The following is a 24649-nucleotide window of genomic DNA, read 5'->3' on the forward strand; positions in this document are numbered from 1 at the left end:
GCTAAAGTAAAGCGATTTTAAAAACGGAAAGAGTATGTCCAATGTTTCATGTATTCTAAATTCAGTTAAACACATTTAGCCAGCATTTAAGTGCTTGGATTTGATTTTATATTTTAACTAATTTGGAATGACAATAAAAAATAATTAGCAACTTACTTGCCACATTTCAATTTTAGTTATGTTAATTTGTATTCTTTCTCTAGAGACAGAAAATAAAACCAAACTTACTTTTGTGTGGTTCAGACTATCAGTCTTGTCATGATTCTAAAATGAAGGATTCATATAACTGAATCTTCATGCTAACTTCCATCAAATAATCTTGAAATATCTATTTTTTTAGCTTAAAGGACTCCATGGATTTTCACTGGTAAATACTTGATTCCATTAAGATTCTGTTCTAGAAATGTTCTGATACTTGAAATTTTCTGAAGTTTACTCTTACTTAAAACCATCTTTTTGAATTCAATAAAAACTAAATAAAGGTTTTTAGGAGGTTATAGTATAAACATCTAAAAATTTACTTAGCAGCTCAAAAGCAATGAAAACAATGTAAATGCCATAGGCTGGACAAAATTAACCATAATCTAAAAAGATTACCCATAAAATATCATATATGCTCAGTGGTATTTAATTTTATTTTCCCTCTCTTGGTAGAATTTAAAAATGGCAAGTTTATGTGCTTTAGTAAAACACACACATAGACACACACAGCACAAGATAGTAGAGACAGCTGCTATTTAAATATTGCTTCATACTTTTTGGATACCATTTTTTGGTTCCAACACTATTAATAACAAAGAGTAACCATTTTGCTGACATTTAACAAGTAAAATAAATCTCAAGTTTGTACGCATTCTAGGTCGGATGACAGTGTGAAGTCACTGCACTTCAATGTGCTAAAGGGTTCATAGTAAAACTATGATCACTCTCGTGAGGAAATGAAACTTTAAAATGTTTAATGATGGATCAGTCAAATGCGTATCACTCTACTAATATAAAGAGACTTACCCACCAAATTCAATTTAGGAACACACAGAATTTTATTAAACTGGTGAACAATTTTTTTGTTATTGTATGTTGAGACTTAACTTCTTTTCCTCACCCATAAAAAGCAAGTACAAACTCCCTTTTGTCAGTGTTCATCCAAACAAATTTAAATAAAAGGCGATAAAGATAAACCTGCTTTTCCCTTTACTTATCACCTAGGTTGGAGAATGAAACTATGAAGAAAAACTGCTCAAAAACCAAAACTGTAGCCATTATTTAATGATGATTATACAGAAGGCAAGAGGCACAGTTTTAATTGTGTCTCCTCTAAGACACAAGTCACTCAGAAATAAAAGGGCAGTGACGTTCCTTTTAATAAACAATTTATGATGTGGAAACAGTAATAGTCGTCATGACTAGTTTCTATTCTCTCTCTCTTAAGACTGATTCTAAAAACAACCTGATGATTCACATAATTAGGTAAGCAAGTCAAACTTCATAAACGTATGACAGATTTTAAGTTGCTGGCATTGAAACACTGGGTTTAGATGTGAACAAATATGCTATTAGCCTTAAATCTTTTGGGTACTTTGGCTTATAATGTTTTATTCTGATACTCAGGCAGAAAGTATTATGACTTGATTTTATGTAATAAGCTGATCTAAGAGTGGAAAATGTGCATGGATGAAGAAAATTCCAAGCTATATGTGTGTACATAAATGGCTTTATATTATATATATATATATATATATATATAATATATAGCCATTACAAAGTTTCAGAGGGACAATGCAATTTAAAAACCCACTCCTCCTTATAGACAGGCTGCCAAATCTCATCCTTCTCATCTTTACCATGATGACATATTTACTTGCTTAAAGGTAAACTGTGACCTCCTGCTACTATATATTAAGGATAACATACCAAGATCAATCTAGAAGGTGAAGTAAACAGGTAATAAATATTAAAATCAGATGGAATAAATTGAACTCTGTGAAATGGTATGTTCACTGACAAAGTTTGCTTCTGCCCAGGATCATTTTTTAGTTCAGCATGAGTGCTATGCTAGCTAGAATTTAACTCATATACATGTTACATTTACTGAGTTTTCAAACTTGGAATACTTAGATCCAAAATATATACCTATGTTTTAAAGAAAAAATGAAGAGTCAATATAATCAGCATGGGCTTTTCCTACCAGTTTTAGTTTCTAATCCAATTCCCCCCTAGTATTTCACCTTTATCCTTCATAATTTCACTACAAAGTATCCACATTGTGTCTTTTAGACTAACTGGGAACTTAAATCTCACACACTGTTTTGAAGAAGGGTAGAGTAAATAACTTTGGTAATCTGTAAAACAGCTGCATGCAGTGTGTACTGTATTATAACAGTGCCAAACCCTTTATAAAAACCAAGCGTTCCTTCCTCCTGCCTTATGGTATTGATACAGTCTCTCATTCCCTCGTACTGTGTGTTAATTGGAAGCACTTCATAGCCAAGGTCTGTATTGTCAATTATTGTGCGTGTTCCTTGAATGTGAAGGCGGTGCAAAACTGTTTCCATTGGGTAAAGAATAACATCAGAGCAAAGACTGGCAGCAAAGTTAGCAATGAGTTCCGGAAAATAAGCATCCAACATACTCTGCACCGGGCTTGGGCTGTCAGCTAGGTGGCCACTGTAAGTCTTTCTTTTTAAAATCAGCAGGACAAACTTCTGGATGACTGAACTGATGATGTAATGAAGAACCCCATGCAGCACTGTAGGGAAGACCAGGGAGAGAAGCGGGAGTAGTCGTTTGCTATGAGGCACCCCCATGCCTATCACTCTTCCAATTCCTTCTTTAACACATTCCAAAATTCCAGTATTATCTCGGATTATCTCACTCTGAAATAAAAATGATGACATGAGTAAAAGTTAACATTTGCTTCTTTTTCCTACAAGGATGGACTTTGGTTCCTTTTAAACCCTAATTTATTGACTAAAGAGGGAAAACACTTCATGCAAACTTCAAATGTTATCTAGACATTGGATTCTTTTTTCAAGTGAAAATTCGTAACACAGTTAGCAGTAAAGCTGGGAGCTATTCTTAATTGGTAAAGAGAAATAAGGGAGGTGTGTAGAGGGGGAACATACCAGTTTCCCCACCCTCAGGAAGCTCCTTAGAACCCATTTGGAAGAGCAACAACTACACGACACCAAAGAGGCGTATAGTGCTTAGAGTTCTTAAGTAGCATGGGTTTAAATCCTGCCTCCATTACTTACTAGTTATGTGTCCATGGGCAAGCTACTTCCCCTGAGTCAGTCACCATTCTATAAAAATGGGATTAGTACTACCTACATTTTATGCAGAGTTGCAGGGAGTAGTAAATGAAAAAAGGCCTGGCTCCCAGAAGGCACTCAATAAATATTTGTCATTGTCTTCCACATCTCTGCCTTTTTACAGTTTTGGAAGTCTATATAACAGTTTATGATACAGATTATATAGGCATGGATAGGCCAAAAAGGAATAGCTAACAGGTCAACTGTGCTGTAGCAGTGACTGAAAACAACAGTATAAAATGAAGTTAAAACTGTAGTCAGGGGCCATATCATGCCACTGTGTAGACTGTGGCTTCTAGTCAGATGGGAAATACTGACTGGTTTTAAGTAGAAGACGGACAAGACACAACTTCTGCTACACTGGCTATTGTGCAGAGGTGGACAAGAATGGAGGCTCAGAAACCAGTTAAAAGTTACTTATACGGGAATTACTCATGAATTGGATTTGGTATATGAAAGAAAGAAGTCAAGGATGACCTCAAGGCTACTGAGCAGAGGAAGTGGAGGAAAAGTAGTGCCTTTTACTGACTTTGGAGGTACTGCTGGGGTAGCATTTAGGGGAAGAAGATCAAGAGTTCAGCAATGCTAAGTCTAAAGTGTAAACTCCAAGTAGGTTTACAATGTAGATTACAAGGAAAAGGTCCAAGCTGGGTATATAAATGTGAGAGTTTCAGTAACAATATAGGTAAAACCATGAGATAAAAATGAGCTCACCTAATCTACTAATCAATTTCCTTATTTCTGACCCTCGATCCCTTCCCACTGCAGTCTATTTTCAACATACCAACCAAGGACTCTGATTAAGACATAAAAGTCAGATCACATCACTCTTGCGCTCAAAGACTTTCTATCTCCCTGGGCAGGCCAGTTATTACAATGATCTCCAGTGTCCTATATGATGTCTCCCTCTTTTCTCTCGGACCTCATCTCTTCCTGTTCTCTCCCTTGCTAAGTTAAATCCAAGTATATTGGCTTCTTTTTTGCTCCTCAAACATGTACGACACAATCCCACCTCACAGTCTTTGCACTTGCTTCCCTTTGCTTAACATGTTCTTCTCCAAAATATCCATGTTTATGCTCAGACCTTTCCTCAAATGTCACTTCCTCAGGCCTTTCCTCATCTTAAAAAAATAGTATACCTGTATAATTAAACCTCAACACAATGCCAAATGCATGGGGAGAGGAAAGCATATCTGAGTAGCAAGACATTAACCTTAGTTAACTGAAGTTAATTCTAAAAAAATAAACAATAAAAAAATCAACAATGGGGCCAGAAAAGCAACTAAGTGGAAGAGTAATTACAGGAAGAAAGGCTGCTCAGTGAGGTGTTCATGGAGAGTATGTATGAGTTCATACATGCTGAAGATGTGATGTCAGAGGCAGAAGATAGATGGTATACAATGAGTTGATTTTCTGTTTAGGTGAAGTTAAAACCATTCTCACCTTACAGTTTTAAGGACAGGAATGGTGAGAGAAGTACATTAATTCAACGTACTTGAAGCGCCACCATGTGGTTAGAACTAGTAAAAATTTAAAATGCTAGCAGGAGACTGCTTTAGGTTTTTAGTACTTAACACAGCACGGCATCAAATCTTTCTTAAAGGCATATTTAAAAAGAATGCTGTTAGTAAATTACCTATGGAGACTACCTGTTCATTGTTAGGATGAATATCCATCATGTTTATTCTCAGGTAATTAGTAATTTATTGTCTATAAGCCATAACCATTTGAACTATACATAAGGTTCTTCAAAAAGTTGAAAAAAGCCCTATAAGTTCTTTGTGTTCAGAACAAGACATAGGCTAGGTTTTGAGATATCTGACTGAAAGGTACAGCTGCCTATGGAAGAGATAAAAAGAATTAAAACTAGAAGTGCAAAGTAAGTTTGCAAAGGATATATATACACACCAGCAATGTGCCTAATATATATAATCTTTGATATATGTGTGCTGTCAAATAAAAATTTTTAAAGGAATATTGTCTTAAATTTCTGTTATACAGACACACACAATATATTGGAAATTCCAAAAAACATTTTAAACTAATAAAAGACAATAAAAAATAGCTCACCTGTACTGTTTCTATTAGACTTGCTGAATAAAAAGGCATTGCCACCACATAAGTCAGGCTGTAGAAATAAAATAAACTTATCAGTATACTGAAACATGCTTATACCAAATGTTTCAATATCTTCTTTAATATATCAACTAATTTATATTTAAGCCTGAATAACGTTTTTAACTTTTTTAACTATTAATACCGATAGTGCAAAGAACTTGTAACATAGGATATATTATTCAACAATTAGAGATGGAAAATTAAGTATTAATAGTAACACAGGGACAGTCTGGAAAGAAAATAGATTGTATTTTAAACATGTAAAATATACATTCATTTGTGATTCACGGTTTGGACGTCTACCTACACATAGCTGATGTAGCCTATGTATCTAACACTTAGAATTTAGGATGAAGGATCCATTCCACTCCTTGCCTTCTTAGTGATATTTGAACAAATGCACTGTTCTGCTATTTTCCTATTTATTATCACTTTCCACTCCCAGATTTCCCACCCAGGAGGGCTAAGCCAGTCTTCAATGGTGAGTGAAGTCCCCTTTTATTATTATAAAACAATATTGTACAGCTTTGCAAAGTTGTTTCCCATAACCACTATTTAGACAAAGTAATATTACAACTTTGCAAGCCTGCAAAATACAGTTATTTAAAATATATCAAGGCGGGACTTAACTAACCCTATGGGCCAGTTCCCGGCAAGTAGTAGTTCTCAAGGTGAATGGAACATCACTAAGTAACAATGTGCTGGAATGTCCCACAAAGGGAGCCAGCAAGTTGGAGGGTTTCCAATTCATAACCTTCAAAAAAAATTTAAAAAGTGAAGAGTAAAATTCTAATTTACAAAAATGGTCAGTGTTGTAAAATCACTACGTTCCTTTAGGATTATACTTTAATGACGCTAAAGTTTTGAGTCTGCTCATCACCATACAAATAAATTTCTATTTGTGTTTAATAATAATAAAATAATTTTCCTGGCAAGTGGTTAACAAGTTGAAGACCTTTGCTGACTTCCTAAGGATACCAAAGTAAAAAACTTTGTGATTTCAGCCTTTCCAGTTAGATTTATTTCAAGATAATATATATTTCAAGATTTTATTCCTAAACTCTGTTACTTGTCTTTTGAATCTCTAGTACCACAAATATTTTATTGCTCTAATTTCCATCACTGTATTTAGTAAGATATTTTTTCAATTCTAACACTATAAAAACTAATGAACAATTTCAATATAAATGACTCTTTTGATACCTACGATTTCAGTAGAAGGTGTTCTCCTATTCGTTTAAGATTCCATTTATGTGAAATCTCCCTAAAAAATAAATTTAAATAAAACAAAATCCATGTTATTTAAAGCCTCAAATTAACCCAGTTTTCAAAAAGGTAATCAATCTTTAATTCTTTTTAATCTTTAAGAGAAATATATTCTAATGGTGAACATTTTCTTTCCTGGGACACACTTCAAACAACTGCAGTGGTTTGAAAAGAGAAAATATACAAGGTGTTTTCATATGTGTTGATACAAAGGGCTGACAGAGGAGGAGTTGTGATTATAAGAATTAACATGAAAAATTAATGGAGGAGATATAAAAATGGTAGATTCAGGAAAAAAGGATGAGTGGGGAAGGGAAAAGGAAAGAGGGCTAGAATAAAGGGGGAAAAAAGCATTAAAAAGTATGTAAGAATGATAATTAAAAAACAAAGCAAAATTAAGTAACTGTAAGGCAGGATGACACATTATATTTGTGTGGCAGCTAATTTCCCAAATGCCTTTACTTGCCATATAACTAGTTAGTGGTAGAACTGAATTCTAACCCTGGTCTCTATGACTTGAAGTCTGCACTCTGCCTGCACTGCCTCTCATCCCACTGGGTACAAGAAGGAACCCTGTGACATAAACAGAGCATGTATTGTCCCATTTAATTTACTTAGGCGAAAAATGAAGGTTAAAAAGATCACAGGGACATGTTCAAGGAGATAGGCAAAATGCCAGGTCTGAACCAAGTCCAGGACAGTGTGCCTGGAGCTATTTACATTAATTCTGAAGCCAGAAAAGAAAGGAGAAAAAGAAGAGAGCACGCTGAAAGAAGAACAAAACAGGAGAAAGTTACATCAAGAGAAAAGTCAACAGGAAGAAAAGAATATACAGAGTAAAAGGGAAAGAAAATGAGGGAGAAAAAATGAAAAGAAAGGCAGATAGGAGGGATGAAAGGTGGGGGACGGAGAGGGGTGGAATAACAGAGAAAGGGGAGTGTAAAACAGAGACTCGCTGCCAGCAGGCTCCCTGATGCCCCCTTCTCTGTACCACGGCCACAGCAGGAATCCGGGAAAAAACACTTCCTATTTGAAATGAGTGAATATGAAATATGAAAAACATTAAGAAGATAAAGGAGTAAACATATTTTATATTAAAAAGGTAAAGAAATTAACCACTAATAACAATGTTCTAAAAACAATGCAGTACAATACCATGAGTGGTATGAGAACTTCTTACATTTTTCTAGGAGACTCAAAGGTCTACGGAGAAAGTTTTAGATAATGGAACAACCATATCTGATTTATAAGACCTTATGGAGCCTTCCGGGTCATATTCTAATTAAAACAATACTAGAATACTACATTAGGCCTGAACAACCACAGAAAAGTATAGCTAAACATTCAATGATGAAAATGAAAAATGTTAAAAAAAAAAAAAAAGTTCCGGCCTCCCATCTTATTGACAATGACTTTACAATTATCAAACAAAACGTGCAACACAGTTTGTAAATCATCTGGGCACTATTAATTACAGCCTCAGGAAGTATTACCATTTGTTATCCTCACATTGATTTTAAAGATGAAACTCATTAACATTAGGGATAGACAGGTCTGTGAACTCTATTTCTGTAAGGACTGTACCACTTCTCTTTTGAATACAATACTAATTTCTACTAATTCTAGAAATCATTAAGTTTATTATAAAAGAGAGACACATGAAATTTAGAATCAGATATAAAAAAAATGTGAGACTCTCTTCCTCATACTCCTCTACTGCATCTAAAATGGTTGCGTAAAACTTATTTTCACAGCTCTCAAAATTCAAACTAGCATATTTAAATGCTTCATGAAAGCAATTAGTATAAAAATTGACTTGATTAAACTTCTTTACATTTAATTAGCAAATACCAAAATATGTGTGAATATATTTAATTCACGATTTTCATAAGCAAAACCTGCTCTTGCAAACTCTTGAGAAGCGACTTGCTTTTTCCCAAAATAGTTCTCTGTTTGATAGATTAATATACGTACTCCCATGAATAATCAATACACAAAAGCAATGTAATTTTTCAGTAACTCTATATTTAAACAATCTTTACTTACCATTTCCTCTCTTTTTCATGTGTCAAAACAGCTGTCCTCTTAAAAAAAAAACCTTCCTTCTATTAAGCACAAATCCCTCATCTTCTGGCTACCTCTCCTCATCTCTCTTCTTCATAGCCAACTTTATAAACTTGCTATTTCCATGTCCAAACATCTCACTCACCTCTGAACCCACTCCAAATTGGTTTCTACCCCATTATTCTATGGAAAGAGCTCTTGCCGAGGTCCACATGACCTCCGCATCACTAAGCCCAATGGACATTTGTAAGTCTGTGCTTCATTATCCTTTCAGTAGCCATTAGGCACTGGTGTTCCTCCCTCCTTGAAGTAATCTCTGCCTCCCGCTATCCCATACTCTTCTGGGGTTTTTCTGCCCCTTTTCTGGTCCCTTTGCAGGAAGGACCATTTTCTGATCCAGCCACCTATTCTGGAGTTCCTATAGGCTCAGGCCCTCTTCTTAGTGTGTATGTTATATTCCTTTCCCAGGCAATTTCATTCATCCAATATACTGGTTTCAAACCCCCCAAATCTACTGTCTTCAGTTTAGACGTCTCTGTATGTCATCCTTATATCACCTGTCTACTGACAACTCTGAGGAAATCCACTGAACTGGAGAAAGACTTCATTGTGTTTAAAATAGAATGTGTTTAAAGTCAGTGAATTCAGAGGAGTCCTTAGGAGAGACAACATGAAGAGAAAACTGTCAGATGTTTACACTGGTACAACTACAAATGGAAGATGAGTCAAACTGAGCTGGAATAACCACATGGGTTTTGTGAGCAACTAGACTACACACGCAGTCTTGGTTACAGGTGCTCCTCCTGTTAACGACGTGAGAAATGCCCATGGCAGGAAAGGGGACTGCAGGGTGGAGCAATACATAGTCTGCCTCACTTCATCTGAAGGAAGGTTTGGGGATGGAAAAGGAAGGGGTACGGGCAGTAGATAAAGAAGAGATACAGATGATGAACTCAGGTTACATACATTTTTTTGTAAGTATAAAACTGAGAAACTGTAAGCTTGGTGACTTAACAGGCACTACTGACTAGCTCATTTTATCTCACATGTGATCATAATCAATGTAAAAAAACTAAATATTGGTGAATTTATACTGTCTCACCTGGTCTAATCAGCAATCACTATTAAGGAACCTCAGTCTAGGAGACTCCAGAGTTCAATGCCCTGGTGCTAACATCTGTGAATTGCTTTGGATTACTGCTTTGCTTCCTTGTCTGCTAGACTTTGTTTTCCCCCAACAAAGGTCAACCTTGTCCAAAGAAGTTAGAATTAAAAAAAAAAGTTTATGCTGTACTTTAGAGAATGACTTTATCGAACATCCAGTTACACAAGCCAAAATCTTCGAAGTCATTCTTGACACCTCTCTCTATCATCTACCACCTTGTGCCCATCACCAAGTTCCATCAGTTTTACCTAAGCATGTTTCAAAATTAATCCATTTACACATCCACCTCAAAAGATACTACCCTGGTCCTAGCTGCCATTCCTTCTCAACTAGATTATCGCTATAGCATATGAACATGTACCCTTTTGTCCACTTTGGTCTTCCCACAATCTATTCACCTTTAAAAACATAAATCTAATCATGTTATCGATCTCTGCTTATAACTCTTCAATCCTTAAAGTGGCCTGTAAGGCCATGCATAGACTGGCTCTTAACTACTTGTCAGCATTCCCTCCCATGGTTCTCCATAGTGCTCTGAGCTCCAGTCATATGAGCCTACTCTCAATTACTTCAAAACTCTCCATGTTCCCCCAGCCACATTTATTTACACAAACTGGTCTGTGCTTCCTAATCGCTCTTGGATCTCAGCTAAAGTGTCATATTACTAGGAACACTGTTCCTAACCTTTAATACTTTCAAAGAACCATGTTCTTTTCCTTCAGAGAACAAATCTCAATTTGTAATTATTATTTATTACTGGGATTACTTGACTTAATGAATGTCCCTCAGATTAAGGGATTCTAAGCTTCATAGTGACAGGTACCTTTTGTCTCCTCTCCTTATTGTATATCTGAGTCCAGCACAAGGCCTCACACATAGTAGGTACTCGAGAAATATTAGCTAAGTAAATAAATGAAATTTGAGTGGGATTTATCACTAAAATTATCCAGGTAGAATACAAAAAAGATAACCTTTGGTGTCTTCTTTAATAAGATTGAAAATGACAAAGAGTAAATAACATACCCACACAACTGACATGTCTACATGTCTACAGAGTAAGAAAGCTACATAATAAAATTTAATGAAATTCAGTGCCCTTCCACATTCTCACTTTTATTTTCCTTCCCTTCAACATGGAGTTAAAGTTAATACTTCATCTCTGCTTTAGAGAAATGGCATTACTTGTAAGAGGTCCCAAAAATAAAAAGCAGTGTAGTCAGGACAAACAGTGTTTTGACAGCAAATACAGAATGCTTTACCCTTTACCATATAGAAGTTCCTGAATTGGGGTTTTATAGAATTTTGTGTTAATAGAAAAACTTCAAGAACATTTGATGACAAATGCTAGCTTTTGATCTTATCCTGTGATATAAAAAGCAATAGAGTAAATAAAGTTAGCCAAGAACAGAAATTCAGATTTTTTAAATATGAGTATGGAGATTTCTAGCTGGGCAAACATTTTGTTTTTAACTTTTAGCAAAGGTATGTTAAAAGAACTTCAAGACTCTGAGGTCCTTTGAAATCAGCCACATTGGCAAAAAGCTTGATTATCAGCCTTTCCTGCCTCCATTTCCTTCCCTTTAAAGACTGGATCTCAAGATTGAGACACTGTGGCTATATCTTCAACTACCTCACTTCCTTGTCCATCCAAAAAATATCCTGCCAGGGGCCAACTTAGGATGAACAAGCCACTCAAGGTCTTTATACTATCGCAGGGATAAAGTGTTGACACAGAAAATCAGAGTCCTGACAAATAGCACCTAATCAAATGCATGATTTCCAACATTATCTATTAACATTCCTCTCATATGGTCCTTGTAAGGTCCCCTTTCTGTTGTGCCCAGTGTGACTGCCCTGAACGTGTATCATTCTTCTCATGCTTTCCTACTGTGAGCTCAATGCTCATCCTTCTTTTACCTGGTGATCTATTCCAGAGAGAAGAGAGACCCAGAAGTCAGTTTCCCCAATTTCTCTATCCTCTTCCTCCATATCTATAATTCTAATTCTCCTTTTGTGGCTTCAAGGACAGTATTGTCCTATAGCTTTACTGCTCTTTTCTATTAGTTTTGGGAGCCTTACTACTCCCCTCAACTACACCTCCTACCACACACGCACACACACACACACATACTCACCCAAACACTTCCCAGGATTTTGCTCTTGGTCCATCTTCTATCATTTAGTCAACACCTTCTCCTTAGGTAAATTTATCCACTCTAATACGTAACCTGCCACAACATTTAAAGCTATGCCTCCAGCTTCAAATTTTCTCTAAGACTCTGACCCACAGTTCCATTTCATTAGACCTGTCCCCCAGGTGTCTTACAGGAATCTCAAACTTTATCTATTGAAAATTAAATTCCTTATCATCTTTCTCACTCCAACTTACTCTTCTTCATGAATTCTCCACCTGATTCCAATGTAGAAATCTCAGTCACTACTGACAATTCACTCTCCCACACCCCCATTCCCAATCTGTCACCAGTTATCAATTACACTTCAGAAATATCTATCCAGTTCATCCCTTTCTGTCTGTTCATCCCCTTCTCAGTCTGGCCTAGATTACTATAACAGTTCTCCACAGTCTGTCTACACCAGCTCATTTTTTTAAGCACTACAAATTGAGTTTTTGCTCAATCAAAGCATCCATATATTAAAAAAGAGAAAAAAAAACAACTTTAGATTTTCAACTCCATAGAGAACGAAACTTAATCCCTTACAAAGGCACAACCATGCTTCAGTCTAGCATCTCAGTCTTTTTATTAAGGTATTACTGATATACATTCTTATGAAGGTTTCACAAGAAAAACAGTGTGGTTATTACATTCACCCTTATTATCGAGTCCCCGCCTACCTCATTGCAGTCACTGTCCATCAGTGTAGTAAGATGCCACAGAGTCCCTATTTGTCTTCTCTGAGTTACACTGTCTTTCCCGTGACCTCACACACACCATGTGCACCAATCATGATACCCCACAATCCCCTTCTCCCTCCTTCCCCACCCACCCTCCCACACCCCTCCCCTTTGGTAACCACTAGTCCCTTCTTGAGTCTGTGAGTCTGCTGCTGTTTTGTTCATTAAGTTTTGCTTCGTTGTTATACTCCACAAATGAGGCAAATCATTTAGTATTTGTCTTTCTCTGCCTGACTTATTTCACTGAGCATAATATCCTCTAGCTCCATCCATGTTGTTGCAAATGGTAGGATTTGTTTCTTATGGATGAATAGTATTCCATTGTGTGTATGTACCACATCTTTATCCATTCATCTACTGATGGACACTTAGGTTGCTTCCATATCTTGGTTTTTGTAAATAGTGCTGCAATAAGCATAGGGATGCATGTGTCTTTTTGAATCTTATAAGTTGTTTTCTTTGGGTACATTCCTAAGAGTGGAGTTTCTGGGTCAAATGGTATTTCTATTTTTAGTTTTTTGAGGAACCTCCATATTACTTTCCACAATAGTTGGAACTAGTTTACATTCCCACCAGCAGTGGAGGAGGGTTCCTCTTTCTCCACATCCTCACCAGCTATTATTCCACTTTATACATACCCAATGATCCAAGCATCAAGATGCTTGTGATGACCTTCCAACCTCCATAAAATTGAGCATGCTCTCTTGCCTCTGGTAAGAATGTTCCCCTTCTCTGTCAACTCAATTCCTACTCATAATTCAAGCTCTAGCTCAGGTGTCTGTTCTCTTTTGAAAGCCGTGCCAATACCTCCATGCAAAGTATTCTTTGCTATCTGAAGGGTTTCTTTAATAATAGCACCAATCACACATGCATCTCCTTCACCAAACTGGCTACTTAAAGAGCAGTAATTGCTCACATACCATGTCTGTTCCTTGGTGGATAGCTGCTGACATACAGCAGTAGGAGCTAAAAGATATACCTCAGTAGATACTACACCAGGAAGCATTTCATTATATACAAATTGAGGAAGATATAATTAACTTTATTCTCTGTTTCTTCTTGTGGCTTCAGGGAAGTTCAAGTCCACGGTATTTTTAGAAACCAACGTATTCAGTCAAAATGTAATATGAGGTCAATATTGAGAAAAATGCCAAAAATATACCTTGGCAAAGGTGTGAATTCACTGATTATTCCTTCTGCTCCAAGTGTGATTCCCTGGACAATAAATGTACTTCCCATTCCTTTCCAAAGGGCCCTTGGTCCCTAAAATGAACAAAATTCATTGTTATTTCTGTTAGTGTCTAAATAAGAAACACAAAAAAGATTTTAAAACTTGGTATTAAATGTTTACTGCTATTTTCCAATAAGGTATTATTCCAAAGGACATTTTAGTAGAGGAGTACAACTAAATTAATTCCTAACATTACCTTAATATTTGTTGAGTGTCCTACATTTAGGCCAAGATGTACACTTCAATGAATTAAATGTCTCTAATATTGATTAAATACTAGTATTTAATTTTGGCAAAGGTGTGAATTTTGATTATTCATTGACACCTAAAATATGTCATTACCATGTTACATTAGTTTTAGTACAAGAGTTAAGATAAATTTTATTAACTAAATTAAAAGCAATTAATGTTGCTTTAATTATCATTAAGGCCAAATGGTAGTTATATTATAAATAATGTTAATAGAATCTGTAGACCAATCCTCACCTGAGTTTTGTTGAAGCTATACATAATATTGATGACTGTAAATGGAGTGAGGTGATAATGCCGAGCATGATAATTAACCTGTAAAAAAAAAGTATTTTGTGATTATGTTACTATTTTGTCAAGAAATAACAAGGCCATGAAAGATATACAGTGGAATTAAGAGCATAAATAAAAGTTAAATTCTAAAATTATAAATTACCCATAAGCAAAATTTTTCTTGGAAATGCCTTAAATAACTTGTGTACGGTACATATGATTATATACGTATATACATATGGCTATACATAAACAACTTGAAGACCAATGTATAAAATACAATGTATATAGACTATGTAATAAAGGTCTTGTTTGATCTTTCTGTTTCCTTTAATACTAGAATTACAGTCCAGTGTGGGAAAAATGTTCATGCTATTTAACATACAGGAACCACAAAGAACTCAGGGATCAGGGGATTTCTGTCTCCCAATGGCCAACATTTCTAAAACTATAAACTATGGGCAATTGGTAAATTATGAAAACAGTAAAAGGGGTCAGAACCAATACCTATTAAGTGAAATAATAAGAGTATCAGAATGCATCATACACTCTAAAGGTAGTATTTCACAAAAGACATTTTTTAAAGTTACTCATATGTATGAATACGTTGGACCACAATTTAATATTTTCACAATGTAAAATATATGTCTGAAACTCATTATTCTGAGGCTATACACATACTTAAATGGCTATTTCTCTATACTTATTTTTTGGTGCTAAGCATGAACAGCTCAATTTGTAATTATTTATATATTTTCTAACTCCCATTTTCAAAGAAGATACATTGTATTATAGATTTTTGCTACAGTGTGGTCCAGTGACCCCCATGGGGTTCATTACCCTTTCAGGGGATCGACCAGTTCAAAACTGTTTTCTTATTGATAACAAGCATCAATTGCCTTTTTCATTGCTGACTTTTCAATAGTACAAATGCAATGGAGGGTAAAAGTGTTACCTCCTTAGTATGAATCAATGCAGTGGCACCAAACTATATTTTTGAATTTATTGTATTCTTCATCCCACTCACTTGTAAGGAGGAAAAACCATTTTTACTAAAGAATGTCTTTGGTGAAGCAGTAAAATATATCAGTTTTATAAAATGTTGTCTCTTGAATACACGTTTCTAATTAATATTCTGTGTTACATAGTTAAAAAATAACTGTCATGAGGAAAAGACTTGTCTGTTGGTGTGCAGGCTGCACTAGCCACTTTTTTCACGGAACACCATTTTTTTTGGAAAAACTGACTGACAGATTGTTATTCACACTTGGGAGAGAGATATTTTTAAAAACGAATAAGGTGAGTTTGTTGACTGAAAAAACAACCCTATTGCTGCCAATGATAATGTGAGTTTACAGGCAAAAACTAGAATTCTGAAAAACCTGGATACCCCATCAAGAGCTCACTAATACTGCAACAGTTTTCTGGTGGTATTAGTAGTGATTTTAATGACATCTTTCTTAAATATACCATATAATCAAATTTCTTAACATTTAAAGATCTATATAACTTATAAAATCTATATAACTTAGAAAATCAGTATTTTTCAAGTAATCAATGCATGATATTAGAATCACACATGGGTAGAAAGTCATTCAACATGCAGTATAGATCAACAGATTTTAATCTACAGAAAAGGAGTATTTTTTGCTAAAAAGAGTATTAAATGATGTGGTGTCACATTTCATATTGCAAGTAACCTTTAAGAAGTTACTACTTGTTGAATTTTCATGTAGAATCAAAGAAGAGAATCTGCCAATTACCTGGAAAAGATATAAAATACTCCATTTTCAAATACATGCATGTATAGGCTAGACTTTATCTTCTAAAATGATGCATTTCAGCAGAAACAGATATGAAATATCTGGTTGTCTTCTATTATGTCAGACATTAAAGGTAAAAACAGTAAAATAGTTATTTTTCATAAAAGTGATTTATGTTAATATCTAATGGATTTATTATTTTCTAATGAATTAAGGAAATATATATTAAATTTTGATTTCTGAAATATAATAAATATTGATAGATATAAACAAAAGTTCTTTTGAGAATTCAAACTTGAGGTATTAAAACCCAAAAGTTTGAGAACTGATATATTTTAGATTTTGGTACATTTCCCATGGAATAATGGTTACATGATCTCAGCCATTTATCTGAATTCTGTACTTCAAAACAGTTAGGATTACTGTTTGGAAGTTCATAGAAGATAAATTTACCTGACATTGGCGACGTAGAACAATGCAAGGATGGGCCAATACATTTTCTGTAAAGAGACTAAATAAGAATAATTTATACATATATATATATATATATATATATATATATATATATATATATATATATATATATATATACACACACACACACACACATACACAGAATATAGCCAAAATTTAATTTACAACATATATGTATAAGGAAGTCATTTTTGCTTGAAAATTATGCATTATTTTGTTTCCCATTCTTTAAAGAAAACAAAAATTTTTAAATGCCTAGTTAGCAAATCATTCTGCCAAAACAAAACTCAATATGAAAATAATTAAAGCAAATCTGCAAACTGGTAAGCAAGGAAAATAATATATATATAATATTAATATATATAGTATAAAGATGAAACTACATCTCTGTATGTCTGATACGGGAACTGCTTTCCTAGGTAACTTAAACACCCTCTTCTATTTCTTTCAGAAGCTGTCCTATGAACTAAGTTCGTATCAGAGGAACCACCTATTCTTCATGAACCTCATTCTATAAATTTTGGTTTTGAGGCACTTTTCACTTAAGTTCTAAGGATCTTAACGACTATGTTGATTGACTGTTTTATATATCAAGTATTTCTGGTGAAAGCATTCCCCACAAACTAATTACAAATGTGGGCTTAAGCACTATTAGTGACACATGTCTCCACTCCACACACAAGTGAACAATAGCTTTAAGTATAAATAGTAGAGCTAAAGAAAAATTAACTCTAGCAGAAGTAAAATTTTATACACAGATTTTGTTCCTATTGACATTAACATCTTCAGGTTTAATATGCAAGTAAGATCATTTTTACTGATTAAAATATTTAAAGCAATGAGTTAGACTGGTAAGACTTTTTGCAAATTTGATGTTTTTAAGAGTATTCACTAAGATCACATATACTTAAGATCACATAATCAAGACTGGTGGCTTTTCTTACACAAAATGCTCATCAAAAAAATTTTTTTTAAGTGGTACTCATTAAATAATTATAAACAAAACCTAGACTCCATCTTGCTTAATATCTTGTTATTATTTCCATGCTTAGGGAGACGGTTCAATGAAAGATTACTTTTTTTTGCAGGAGGAGATAAGACTACATTTGATTTGATTTTTTGGATAGACATCTTTTGAAAGTTTGGAACACTATTCCTTACAAAATTATTTTGTGATTTTCAAAGTCAATAAATATTCTCTTATTGTAAAAAAAAATCAAATTACAGATTAAAATAATTTTTCTGCAAAATATTATTCAGTATTTAATTTGCTGCTCCAAAGAATCAATCTAAAGGAAGCAATACTAATAATTTAATATTATAAATTACATTTTTAAAAAATTCAAATAAAAATTTAAAAATTTTTAAATTAAACATTACCTTGCAAGTCCAATCCCAAATCCAGCAAATCTATTTAACTGCTCTAAAATAGAAGGAATAAGATTACTCATAATCTATATTTAGGTTTACTGTAAAAGCAACAAAAACATTTTCTTTTATTATCATATTTATTTGAACTCTAGGGCCCCAGACTCAAATTCTGATAGGGAAAGTTATTTGAATGAGTGAAGGACTCTGTTGGGGCTTGTGGCAAGTTACAAGGCACAACTGCGCTTCAGCTCCACAAGTCATTGTTGCTATGTGGGACTGTGGGCCTAGGGTTTCGAAGCTGTGATTTATCTAAAAAGATATTCTCATTTTTATATGTTAGCTTCCAATTTTAAAATATTGGCAACTATTTTAAAAAGAGTGAAAACTGTGTGGGCCAAATCAAACACATCTGCAGATAGAATTAAAGCTATCAGTTTTCAACTTTTGACTGCAATTAAAATTTTTTTTCTGTAGAAGGCTTTGATTGATACTTACACCAACAATTTCACCTCCCATGTTGTAAAATTAGTCTTCACTGTTACTGATGGGAAGCATCTATGTTAAACCAACTGTAGCAACTAAAATACCTCAAAATTATTGAATTCAAAGAGTACTTAGGGTAATCATAATGGGTAAATAAGGTTCTCTCCTCTGTTTCCTCAAGTTTTAAATACTTTGAGAGATGCTGCTTAATTAGGTCTATGTAATAGGCTACTGGGTACATGGGATCTAATGTTGATGGCATTTCTACAGTTTTAGAAAAGTTTACAGCTAGTAACATTCCTATGCATATGTCAAAACAGAAAAAATATTCTCCTTGACTAAAAGACTCAAAATCATAATAGTGAAATACCACAACCGAGACTACTAGACATTAAATTTCAGGTCTAGTACAATATTGAGAAGGGATAATTTTTCTCTCATCCTCTCTCTGCTGTCTATTCTTCTCTTTGAAATGAAGCAATGCCCTCACTATTCTTTCACAGTCAGAATAAGGCCATGTAAACATGTCTCAGTAAATTATTTGGGTCACCCTTGCCTTGAAAAATAGTACACGGCAAATAAAAGCTTCTTTTGCCCAGTTAAGAAACTTTCCTCCTTTCAGCCTTTCCTTCTGTATGTACAGGTCATCCCGTAATACTAACAAAAAATTCTGCTGATATTTTCTGGCATGTGTTAGGAAAGTTAACTGTGTAAGTCTTTCAGGCCTCTATCCTCCTTGCAAAATTACATTCACTAGCCTCTTAACTGATGCAAATATTCCCCTGGTTCTATTAAGAGCTCTTCCTCATTGTAACCAACAAAATAAAAATTACGAAAAGATAGAAACATCAGCTTTACTGTTTAAGAGGGTAGCTACAACAATCATATATGCATTTTGAATGATTTTATTTGTAACTTTCCAGAACTCTTTTTGGGACCTACGGAAAGAAAACTAGACAGACTGAAAAAGCTAATTGTATGACATTAAGTCATTGATTCTCCTCCACATCCTTATTTTTGCTCACTAGACAATATTTAAGTCTGTTCCTCCCAGTTGACTCAAATTAAATACATATCATTGTGCTTCCAAGTCAATATTTAAAAAAAGAATAAAACTTACGTGTAGAATATTACTTAACAGTTAATGATATAACCTATTATTTTAACGATATCAGGAGACTGGGAGGAGGCAGCCATTATCTCCATTTTATGAATAAAAATAAGTTGAGAATATCTAAATCACACAGCATTGCAATTATAACACAGGTCTTACAGAAAATAATTATGTCTTGATTTCAAAGTCTTATCCTGAGATTTTTCTCGGTCTTTTTAGTGAAGTTTTTAAGTCACAAAAAGGAACGCAGTAGGTGGGAAAATTAGGAGTACCTTGGGGTTCAGAAAGCTGACACAAATCCCATGATTAAAAGGGAAAGGGAAGGAAAGGAACATTTTTTAGCCAACTATGTGCTCCATACTGTGATAGGTATTAAGCACAGTTCATTTTAACACTTACAAAACTCTATTATTATTTTATCCAAAACAGGACGGCCTCAGAGGTTAATGAAAATCCTCAGCTTTTAAGAGTGGCAGAGCCAGGTTTGAGCCCAGGCCAGCCTTTGTTGAGAAACTTCTCTTTCCTGGACACAAGGCTACATACAAATCAGTTAATTAAATCAAGGAAATAACGGTTGTCAGTGAATGAAGTTCACGTGATTCAGGGTAACGAATCCAATTTTTCTCTTTCTTGATTCAGGTCATGGGACGTAATACGCCAAAACCCCAAACCCTTCGAAATTCCTACCACGCAGCACATAACTAACGCAGGTGTCTTTTTCGGAGGCGATCCCAGAGACAACGCTTATGCGAGGAGAAGGGAGGAGGCCCGATTCTGGGGCAGAGGACGAAAGGAGGGCAGAGGGTGCGGCGCGCGACAATCCCAGCACCGGAGGCGGGTCCCTCCCCGCGGCTTCCGCGGTCTGCAGGCCGCCAGCCGCGGCTCTGCCCATGCACCCGCCCCGGCCTTGCTCCGCTCGTCCCTCACCGCTGCTCTGGCCCTGCACGCCGCCGCCGGCGCCGGGAAAGGGTTCCTCCGCGGGGCCCTCGAGCGGAGTGGCGGGGGCGGGCACGCCGTAGGGCGGGCTCTTCTCGCCCCAGTGCAGGTTGCGGCTACCCGGGATGTCTGGGGGAGTGGTCACCCAGTGGCTCAGGTCCGAAGCGGAGCTAAAGGACCTTGCAGGGAAAGTGCTGCCAAAGCCCTGCTCCTCGCGGGCACCACCCCGATAGCCCAGGCCATCGAACCCATCCGGTCGCCGTGGATGCATCACAGACGGGGCCGACTGAGCCGAGCCCCCCGGAGCCCACCACTGCTGGAGCCCCGGCGACCTCCGGCCACACTGCTTCTCCTGGGCCGCCACCGCGTCCGGGGAAATTCTGACAACCGGAAGTCACGTTTAAACACGGACGTCTACGGAACACGTGATCGTAGCTCCTTCCGGCAGCCATTACAGATACGGTTGCTAGGGAGACGCGGCGGTAACCTAGGGCCAACCCTTAAAACTATCTCCGCTAGGGAAGAGGTAGGAAGATAACTACGGGGTTAATGGAACACCGTAAGAGTACCAAAGAGATGCCATAAGGGAATTAGGATGGGAGGTGCGGCCTGATGAGAGGAAGATGAATAAAGATGTTTTATTGGCGGGGATAACGCGTCGGTGGAGCTGAGTTGCTGGGATCTCAATCAGAAATGCCCCGCCACACACAAAGACCTCAGATCTAGGTGTTTTCCTTCCTCATTGGGGTAACGCCTCTTCCGCTATAAGGGAGCTCTTAGAGGTTAGAGTTGCGGGGTGTTCGTAAAGTTCCCTGGCTTGCCTCCTGCCCTAAGCGTTTTGGCTAAAATCTATAAAGAGATCTGGTTCAGTCCAGGGAACGCAAATGTACTGTGGACGGCTAGAGCAGGATAGAAAAGAACGTCGTTCTTGTAGACGATATTAGAAAAGAATATCGTTCAAAATGGAGCCCCTAGCTGAAAAATGAAGAGGACTTCTGAGGAGTTCTCTACTAGCTGTTTTCCTGTGCCCCGTGGGTTCTTGTGGCAGAGTCGCCCTCCCTAGGTCTGACGAAGCCTTCCATGGGTTCTTCCCGCGTACCTTACTCTCCACTGGACGTGCAGGATTACGAGGGCTTTCAGATGAGAACCCTGACGCACAATTCTCAATCTTCCTGGCATGATCCTTTATTTAAGGTGGCAATTTCCCTCCTGAGTGGACTGACATTTTTCAGTTGGGTTGTGACGTGGCTTAGGCAAATGAATTGAGTCTCACCCTTAACAATTGTATCCACTATAACTGGAGTACCAGTACAGAATTTCCTGGCAATATATCAAATTAATTACTGAACACGGCAATACAAAAATATTTCTGTTTCTTAGGAATGATTGGCTGAAGAATAGGACTGGCTCAGGGCCAAAACTTACATGTACTAAAAAGAGGAGGAGAAAAAGGCCTGTGTATGTGTGAAATACTTTAAATATAAAAGTAATGGCATCTCACAATTTCACATCCCTAGCAGTGGAGAAAGGATGAATTATTAAAAGATGGACAGCTGGTTAGCCAGTTAAGGGGAGGAACCAGTAACAGCCCCACCTCACAGGTTACTCCCATATAAATTCCAGCTGTAATGCAATATATTCTTTTTCTTATATTTTTAAAAGATTGAATATTGTGAGATAAATATTCAATATTGTGAAATAAAGAAAAGCTAAACACCATACGAGGGACCACCAAAAAGATTTCTAAGGCCTACCTATTGAAAGTTTCATTAACTCTGGGAATCTCAAAATGGCCACCTTTGAAAACTTAAACTCCTTAACTCTATAATAATATCCGTTAATTAAAATCAAGTTAAAACCTAAACAAAGTATGTGTCACCACATCTGTTCTCCTTTGTTGCCCAGATACCTGCTTAAAGACAAAAGATAAACAAGAATGTCCTTCCCCTTAATATCCTTTAGTGCCAAGATGTATATAGACCCCAATCCTTCTTTTAGCATTATACATTTTCTGTAAATGGAATATACTCCTCTGAAATTCTTACTTTCTTGCCTGTTTCCCCACATCCATAAAATCCTTTGTATGCTGGACTCATTGAAACATTTCTCCTATCCATGGGAATTAATGTTTCCAGGCTTGTAAATCCTCAGCCAAACTCAAATGAAACTCCATCTTTATTTCAAGGCGACATAAATGAATTTTTTCATCAACAATTGAAGGAAAATAATAGGTGAATTGATTTCTAAAAATGACAGCAAAGTCAAAGTTCATGTAGAGAAAGACTAACCAATTTGACCATATGAAACATAAATTTCTTCATGGTAAACAAAAAAGGAAAAACATAGTAATCAAAACTGAAAGAAAATCCACAAGCAAAAAAATTACATTTTAACATGATTTAGGCAATGGGTCACATTATTGTAAAAAAAAGAGCTTTTACCAATGAATAATGGTAAATTGGTAAAAATATGACCGAAAGGACACAAAGAGACAAGTCATAAAAAAAGAAATATAAATATATACTTACATGAAAAAGTCTCTGCCTTCTAGTAATTGAAGAAAGGCAAATTTAGATAATAGCCATCTTTCCCCTGTTAAAATGACAGTATTTAAAAGGGAAAATGTACATTGTTGGTTGAGTATGAGAAGTATGTCATTTCTGGAATGGGATAAAAATATAACAATGATGGACAGCTGTTTGGCAATATATATCAAAACCATAAAAATCATTATCTTTTGACTCCTAAATTAAGGAAAATACATAGTATGTATATATTTACTTATGTACATGTTCAGGATATAATTGCTCATAACAGGAAAAAATGTCCTTTTTATATTAAATATCAAGTACTTGTTATTCATTAAAATGGTACATCCATATGAGCCTTTAATCAAGTATTATTTATTGAGCACCTATCTCATGTACATAAGCAATATGAAGATAGAATGATAGATAAGCCAAAACCTATGCATTGTTTGAACTGACATTTTAGTTAGAGGAAAATAGATAAATATATTGTGTCAAATAATGAAACAAACTTATAATGCCATATCAGATGATGACACATATTATGTATTTTTTAAAAATATGTGTAAGGGACAGAGGCAGCATTTTTTAGACTGGGTTGTCAAGTCCTCTATGAAGAAGTAATTTTTTCTTTAATTGAAATGTAGTTGGTATACAATATTATATTGGTTTTGTATATACAACAGAGTGATTTGACAATTATATACACTAATAAATGGTCACCATGATAAGTGTAGTTACCATCTGTCAATATACAAAGAAATTACAATACTACTGACTATACTCCCTATGCTGTACTTTCATTGCCGTGATTGATTGATTTTATAATTGGAAGTTCGTACCTATTCATTCCCTTAATCTATTTTGTGCATTATCCCTCTACCCCATGGCAACCAGTATTCTCTGTGTTTATGGGTTTATTTCTGTTCTGTTTGCTTGTTTTTCAGATTCCACAGTTAAGTCAAATCATATGTTTTTTGCCATCTCTGACTATTACACTTAGCATAAACTCTGAGGAAGTGATATTTAAACAGACCTAAATGAAGTGAGGGAATAAGCCAGGTGTGACTATCTGATAGAAAAATTTTCAAGGTAGAACTAAGTATATATATATATATAAGGTCCTGATGGCAAGCTAGGTAGACAGTGAGCAAGGAGTCACTGAGTGCTGAAAGGAGAGTAGGGGCCAAATTTTGCAGAACCTTGTAGGTGAAAATTTTCACATAATTAAGGTTTTTTAAAGAGCAGAGGACTGAGGAGATCTTAGTGATATTTTAGAAAGATCAACCTGTCTTCTGTATGGCACAAAAGCAGAAGCCTCCTATGCTTTGTAGGCCATTGCACACTGCCCAGGCAAGAGGATACAGAAGTCCCCCTTATCCACAGTTTCGC

General features: G+C 35.8%; 1 protein-coding gene across 3 annotated transcripts; it reads right to left on the reverse strand.

The window, feature by feature from the left end:
• Nucleotides 1-931: 931 nt before the first annotated feature.
• Nucleotides 932-21236, reverse strand: SLC25A46 (solute carrier family 25 member 46). Of its 3 annotated transcripts, none has more exons than XM_036886870.2 (8): nt 20481-21236; nt 18206-18248; nt 16805-16862; nt 14553-14630; nt 13998-14098; nt 6634-6690; nt 5379-5436; nt 932-2873 (listed from the first exon to the last, which is right to left on the reverse strand). In XM_036886870.2, the coding sequence occupies exons 1-8, from the start codon at nt 20998-21000 to the stop codon at nt 2295-2297; spliced, it is 1494 nt and encodes a 497-aa protein (XP_036742765.2). In that variant the 5' UTR covers nt 21001-21236; the 3' UTR covers nt 932-2294. The 3 variants fall into 3 exon arrangements, with proteins under 3 accessions (XP_036742765.2, XP_036742766.2, XP_036742767.2); XM_036886871.2 differs by having other exon boundaries at nt 20721-21231; XM_036886872.2 differs by having other exon boundaries at nt 21041-21096.
• Between the last annotated feature and the right edge of the window lie 3413 nt (nt 21237-24649).

The sequence above is a fragment of the Manis pentadactyla genome, chromosome 2, assembly GCF_030020395.1.
Source record: "Manis pentadactyla isolate mManPen7 chromosome 2, mManPen7.hap1, whole genome shotgun sequence".
NCBI classification, from domain to species: Eukaryota; Metazoa; Chordata; class Mammalia; order Pholidota; family Manidae; genus Manis; species Manis pentadactyla.

What these genes read in the sequence shown, in the direction of transcription:
- SLC25A46 (XM_036886870.2), bottom strand. Translation starts at nt 21,000, where the DNA reads ATGCATCCACGGCGACCGGATGGGTTCGATGGCCTGGGCTATCGGGGT. An exon ending in TTTGGGATTGGACTTGCAAG is followed by an intron (nt 16,863 to 18,205) that starts GTAATGTTTAAT and finishes ATTCTTATTTAG; the next exon opens with TCTCTTTACAGAAAATGTAT. An exon ending in TTCTACGTCGCCAATGTCAG is followed by an intron (nt 14,631 to 16,804) that starts GTAAATTTATCT and finishes TTTTTTTTACAG; the next exon opens with GTTAATTATCATGCTCGGCA.